This window comes from Convolutriloba macropyga, unplaced genomic scaffold (genome assembly GCF_964194025.1).
Source record: "Convolutriloba macropyga unplaced genomic scaffold, txConMacr16.3 SCAFFOLD_4496, whole genome shotgun sequence".
NCBI classification, from domain to species: Eukaryota; Metazoa; Xenacoelomorpha; order Acoela; family Convolutidae; genus Convolutriloba; species Convolutriloba macropyga.
The window spans coordinates 14,035-21,340 of NW_027450513.1; the positions used below are offsets into that span (position 1 = coordinate 14,035).

General features: G+C 33.8%; 1 protein-coding gene across 1 annotated transcript; it reads left to right on the plus strand.

Annotated features, from left to right (window-relative positions):
* Nucleotides 1-272: 272 nt before the first annotated feature.
* Nucleotides 273-3,944, plus strand: LOC142355964 (uncharacterized). Its single transcript, XM_075407964.1, has 2 exons — nt 273-494; nt 3,651-3,944. The coding sequence occupies exons 1-2, from the start codon at nt 390-392 to the stop codon at nt 3,942-3,944; spliced, it is 399 nt and encodes a 132-aa protein (XP_075264079.1). The 5' UTR covers nt 273-389.
* The last annotated feature ends 3,362 nt before the right edge of the window (nt 3,945-7,306 follow it).

Consider the following 7,306-nt stretch of genomic DNA (forward strand, 5'->3'; position numbering starts at 1 on the left):
CACACACACACACACACGCGCGCACACACACACACAAACACACCAAACACACACACACACACCCACACACACACACTCGCACACATGCATGCATACACACACACATATACACACAGACACACACACGCACACAAACACACCAAACACACACACATACATACATACATAAATATATCTTTGTATTATAAATACTATTATAAGTTATAGTGAATTCGTAAACATAATGAATCATCAATGGTTTTGTAGAGCTGAAAATGCTTTCACAGCTCAACTTGATTTTGTTTATTCACCACTCGATTTTTAAATTGTGAGCGCTGATTATATTCAGACATTTTCCAGTTGATTCAGGGCTTATATTTATTGATGTTAATTTAATTGACTTTTCAGAGATGAAGTTCATAGCCCAAATTAGGGTGATGGAACTGTGGTCTGATCAGCTCTTAGACAAGAGTTCGGAGTCTTACGCATACGTCGCGAGCACTATTGTCAAACAGGTATGTTTAAACTACAGGTAAACCATCAAACGGAACAACTGAATACACTGGCCGAGAACTGGCACACTTCTAAGCCAAAAAAGCGCGTTCTGTTTTCTTTACCAAGGAAAACAGCAAAAATTCATCTTTGGAGTTCTTTTCCTGCTTTTGTTCTAGAGAAGTGCGCATTCAAACATGCCTTTTTGAGGTTTCAAGCCAGAATAAGCAATAATTTCTGTCTATAGACCACAAAAACTTATATTGTTTCGTTCATATCTTCGTTCTGATTTATCGTATGAAAACCCTCTGTATTGTCATTTTGTATTGAAAACCAAGAAAACATCAACAAATTTCTCCAAATTTTAAACAGAAACGTCCGTGATACCAATTTTAGTTGTTTTTGTGGCGCAATTTTATTTGGTTTCGGAGTGTTGTTCTCCTCTGTCACAAAAAAATTTAGTGAGATACTCCAGGAAAAAGCAAAAAGCAAAAAATGATCCAAAACTTTGCACCCTCTGTGTAGAGCTTTCAGAAATTTTACAAATCTATAGAATCGAAACCAGATTTACAGAAATGATATTGGATCAATTCTGTTTCCATAGTTACCGAAAGTAGCCTGCTGCATTCGACGAGTGACCTCCAATAATTCACCAGCTTATTTTGAATATCGAATGAACGAAACGATTCCTAAAATGATATTGACAAAACTGGTTATGACAGCTACATTTTAAGATGAAATGATATAATTTCAGATCTATTTAACTTTTTGAAATAGTTTATGTTCCGTATGACTGTTCGATTATTGTTTTTCGATATAGGATGCCATCTATGTCAAAGTTGACCGGGGGGGGGGGGGGGGGGGGGGTTGAGTTTTTCCTGATCGAGTTCACAACAAAAATGGAAAATGCATTATACCCGTGGTTTCATCGCTATCGTAATGATTGTTCTTTTCACTGACAGGTGTCAAATGATTTTAATTGATGCAGTATCTTCACTGCATGACCAGACGGAAATGCATGACCCGAAAAAAATTTATTTAATATAAAAACTTTTTATTTAATTTCTATTTTTAGTCGTAAAAAATTGCACAATTGGATAATACTTAGCTATACTCAATTCTCAAATTGATCTGCAGTTAGCAGTCACTATGTTTAATGGAAATAATAAATTGGAATTAGTATTTGCAGAAAAAAATCATTTGGTTTTGTTTGTTGTTATATTGATACTTATTATTGCATTTGTTTGACAAGGAGATTTCAAAATTCTGACCTCTTTGTCAATGTTGTCTGTGTTTCATAATAAAAAACTTTAAATAGCTCAGGGGAATACGCTGTTGCTGTTCTGTTTGTTAAAAGAACCGCAACAATTAGGTTACAACGTTTGATCCTACTTTCTATCTTTCATATAAAATGCCGATAATCTTCAGTGCCAGAAGTTAAAATGTCAGTAATTCCTACTTAGCCAGATGTTGAACTCCGTTGACTTTGGACCTTTTGAAACGTACGCATTTGAGGGTTTAAGCACGGTTAGGTGACTCTTTAGGAATCACTTCGAAATCCTGACTTAAAATATCGAACCACTTCGTAGTTCTCGACGATAAACGCCAGAAGATCTCAGTGACTTCAAGCAGAGTCACGTAACCATTACTTCTTTTATCACGTAGTACAAATTGACTGCCGTTGATATCAAACCGTTGATATCAAAGTTTTAGCAAGAGAACTGTTCCTCCTACTTGCTTTGTAAGATTTCTCTGACAAAAGTATGGCTCGCACTAATTCTGGTAAGACTACTAAGATTTCACTGTCGTCACTATAAGCTTCAAGGAAGACCCTCAACAAAAATTTTGGACAAAAATTTTTGCCTGACATTTTTTTTTCATTTATCGCATATAAAGAACAGGTACAAACTAGGAGTTACAACTTAAATTCAAATTTCTATTTAAAGACATCAGTAGCGATTGCACTTTGCTAAGTCTTAAAGCTTTGATTTTAAGTTATAGTTTTAATTTCAGATAGTAGTTTTGACTTAGCGGCTTTACCAAACATTACAAAACATTGCAAAATATGAGCGTTTTTAATTTGATACGTTACAAAAAAAAGAAATTAAGGTAAATATAATTTATCAAAATTTAAACAAACTTTCAAAATTTTACCTTACATGAAATTAAGGTAAGGAAAAGTAAGTTAACAATTACCTTAACCTTACCTTAACTTTAGGTTACACTAACTCCGGTAAAGTAAGTTTACGTTGAATTTAATTAATGTTAGGGCTGAAAATTGAGTGGAAATGATGTTTTGTTCCAATTATTCTCCCAAATGGTGTTTATTTTGAAGAACTAGCTTGTTTTGCGTCACCTCAAGGCTATAAAATATCAATCTTTTGTCCTATATTCTTGACAGAGGAGAACATTTCAAAATAAAATAACTGAAAATCTCTTTAGTGTTGGTAGCAGTTAAACTTTACTTAGTCTTACGAACTCTTACTTAACTCATACTTAACCTTCTTACGAAGGTAGAGTTACTAAATCTTACTAACGCTTACTTACTTTGTACAGTTCGGGAGATAGCAATTCGATTGTACAAAACTTTTGTATGGCAGTTTGCTCACTAACTACTACTAATGGGTTTTGTAGCAGATTCTTTACTGGAATGCCAAATCTTTTAAGTTGTTGCAATTTTTCTCAAAATAACTATCTGGTAAGACAGAATAATTGCCTTGATGATTTCGCATTCAATCGTACCAAATTTTTCCAAGTTTGTGCGATTCTAGAATAACTATTCTCGAATATCTAGGGTTCTTAGGAACATTTCCTGGTTTACTTTGCTAAGATTTAGCAAGAAATGTTGGTGTTTGAAGTTTTTGGTACGATGTTCAAAGTTTTGCAAGAGATGTCGGGTCCTTCCCATTATATAACCCCACAGATTAGTGGTTATATTACCTATAACCTCCCGTCTTGGTAATTATACCTTAATGGGGGGCTATTTTGTTTGTGTGTGTGTGTGTGTGTGTGGGGGGGGGGGGGGGGGTTGTATTGGGATAAACTCGAGATGTTAAGAGCATGCATGTATTATCAAGGTGTACCAAGTTTCGATTCACTGGTTTGACAGAAATTATAAAATTTGCTTATCACCGTATCTATAGTTTTTCCCCTGATCAAATTCGTTAATTTTCTGATAGATTCAAGATGCAGTGGCCAGGTCACCAACCCTCCGTGGCAAACTTCTTTCGATATCATTTCTGGGCGTTTCAAAAACAGACTTCATGGTCTATCTGGATATGACATTGTCCCTGATCGCGAGGGGATTTTCAAAAAGAGAGAAGCGACAGAGTAACGCCTTGCCGTTCCTCTCAGAACAAGAGATTCTAGATGAGATCGCATTTCATATACAACAGCAGCCGGGTGACTTACAACTTGCCCCGACAAGCCTTGAAGTCGCTAGGTATGAAAAACCCAAAATCAGAGATTTATAAACCCAAAATCAGAGATTTATAACATTTACAAATCTTTACGCAATTCAGTGAATAGAAAACTGAAAAAAGCTGCAGATGATTACACAAAGAATTTTTTCCAGCAGCTACCAACTTCAAGAGAACAATGGAAATTCATCAAAAACAGGATCAATTCCAACAGCCAAATAGAAAAAATTGACAAATTAAAGGAAGATAGTCATTTTGTTGAGGATGACAGAGAGATTGCCAATGTTCTTAATAATTGTTTTGCGAGACTAGGATTATACAAAGGCAAAGACGTTGCTCCAAACTGTTCTTCCCTAACATTTGATGGACCGGAATTTAGCTTCCGACCAGTCACCAGAAAAGAATTGTATAATGTTATTGATAATCTACCTAAGCATAAATCTTCCGGACCGGGCTATATACCAGCATGGGCGCTAAAAGATAGTAAACTGTCTATTGGAACTCATTTACAATTTGTCGTCAATGAATGTATAAACAAAAACACGTTTCCTAATATTTTGAAAACAGCGCATGTTACACCTGTCTATAAGAAGGGAGACCGACTAGAACACGAAAACTATCGACCCATATCAGTCACACCAACTCTGGCAAAAATGTTTGAGCGATTACTACTTGAACAACTAACTCACCACCTAACTCTTAATGATCTGATTAACAAGAATCAATTCGGCTTTCAAAAGCAAAAGTCCTGTCTCGATACTATCATTTCATTAACTGAAAAGATAAACCAATGCGTTGACGAAACCGAAATTGTTGTCACACTCTTTTTAGACTTAGCAAAGGCTTTCAACTCAATATCTATAGATGTTTTTATGAACAAAATAAAAAGGTGTGGAATTGGAGAAAATGCAAGAATCTTATTAAACTCTTTCCTTTGTGATAGAAAACAGTGTGTAAAAAATGGGATAGCAAAATCAGATTGGGTTGTCATAAATCACGGTGTTCCTCAGGGAACTGTCTTAGGGCCTCTAATTTTTATACTTTATGTCAACGATTTCAGTGAAGCTGTATCAACGAATTGTGATGTATTACAGTTTGCTGATGATACAGCAATTCTATGTCATGCAAAGAAAGAAGCAAATTTGCAGCTAATAGCTGAAGATACATTAAACAAGACAGATCAATATATGAAACAAAACAGGTTAACTTTGAATGAGAAATTATCTCTGAAAAAAGGAGTTAATGGTGTCCAGGAATGAAAAATTGCCGACCATTGAAACTGTCGATTTCAAGGGACACCGATTGGAAGCATCTGAAAAATGTAGATATTTATATGTAATAATTGATAGGGAACTGACATACCAAAATCAACTAAATAAGGTTATCAGTAAAATGGTTTCAGCAATCAGATCATTATATTTGGTTCGTTATCAGGTACCGCTAAAAACAAGAATAAATCTTTTTAAATCACTAGTTTTGTCTCATTTAGATTTTAGCGCAATTTTTTTTCAAAATTTACCATCTTACTCTATTGACAGAATTAACAAACAGATAAACTGGGGAATAAAAGTTTGCTTTATGAAAACCAAATACGATACTGCCAGAGATCTACTTCTGGAGACTAAAATTCTTCCAGCAGAGCTCCAAATAACACGGGTGTCTTTAAATAGGTTTTTCAATATTCTCTAACAAACAAGAAATCGCTCTAATAAACATTTCAGATTTTTAGAAAACGTGCCTATTACTGTAAACAAACGAACCCATAACCTTTTCTTAGAACAAAAATGTAAGTCAAAATGGAGTAATGGTTCAATTGTTCGTAACTTTGTTCGAAAATGGAACACACTTCCAATTACAATTAGAAAAGAAACGTCGAAGACCAAATTTAAACTAAAAGTTACAGCGGAAATGCTTAAACGACACGAAAGAGTTCCAATAGACAGAAGGGTTGCAGGATTTAAACATATTTTTTATTAAATTATTTTACGAAAACCGAACCTTAGTTTGTTATAAATTAGAAAAAAATAATGTTTGATTAATAAATTTCTAACATGTAACATTAACCAAGTGGTTAGTTTAATTTACATGTTTCCAGATTAAAAAAAAGTAGAACATTTTTTTAAATGAAAAGCTAGTGTATTTTTCTGCTTGTAGTCGACTAAATTAGCGTCATTTTGTACCAGTTTTGGGCATCGAATTATGAAACAACTAAAAGAAACTACTAGTGTTGGATAAATTAGTGGAATTTATTGGTTAAACAGAATTGGTTATTAGTTCCGTAAAAGAGCTATCTCGCAGGATTACTGCAGCTAATTGTGACCCAGCTCCGTACTCATTAACTCACGTTGATATTTTCATTGATTTTTCATTTTAATCTGGCGTTTACCGAGAAATTATTATAAATTCAAGATTAAGTAATCGAAGTTTTTTTTCGTAAAGATGGTTTTTAAACAAACAAAAAAGTAGAAAAACACATAAAAATGTTAATGTTCTATTGATCAGAATTCACACAAACTAAAATCAAAAGTTTTTTTATTTCAGAAAGCTTGTCGAAGTGAGACCTTTAATTGCTCAACGCTCCATACATTGAAAAATAAAAATTTTCCTCATTGAATTTTATCCAATTTGTGTTTGTTTTCCGCAATAGCTTTTGATAAACGTGTCTATTAGATGCAAATGAAAAAAGAGTGGTTGCTAGATAATTCTAAAAATAACTCGCATTACTGATTGGGGATTTAATAAACAAACTGTGTGTTAGAACTTGTGCACGTGATGTCTCCCAAAAAAATTGTAGTCCAGAAGTTTGTAGAATTGGATTCTGAGTAATTGATAAGGAAACTCGAGAAATTATATTTTAGTCCAATTGAGGGAGTTTTCGTGGATTCGATTGGTTTTATAGATAATTGAAAAGCACGACTTGCGACGTAATGTTGACTGCAGTAATAACCGAATGCAAAAATGTATCTTTTAGCCGACAAAAAATTTGCAAATTTAATGATTTTGCTGTTATGTTTCACTGGTCTCAGCCTAACAAGAGATAGAGATCATTGGGCTGGTTTTAAAGTCTGTTTACTACTTTAAAGTCTGCTTTCCGATTACTATTATGCCAGTGTTTTCTTTTTTGTTCTTTTCTGTAACTCGTCTTGGTGATCAGAGTTGTCAAATACAAAACCAACAATATGAGAACAAAATTGTTTGTTTTGTAGCTGACATAATTATGAAGCATGAAACATCAAAAACAACAAACAAAGTTCTGGTATCCTCTGTTCTTTGATAGCTAAACGAACAGATTTCATTATTAATCTTTTGAATTTTTTATGGGTTCCGTTTCAAATTGGGTTCCGTATGCGTTTCGGATTTTTGTCGATTAAAATCTTAAAACAAAGAACTAATTTCAAAATCTTCAATTTTTTTAA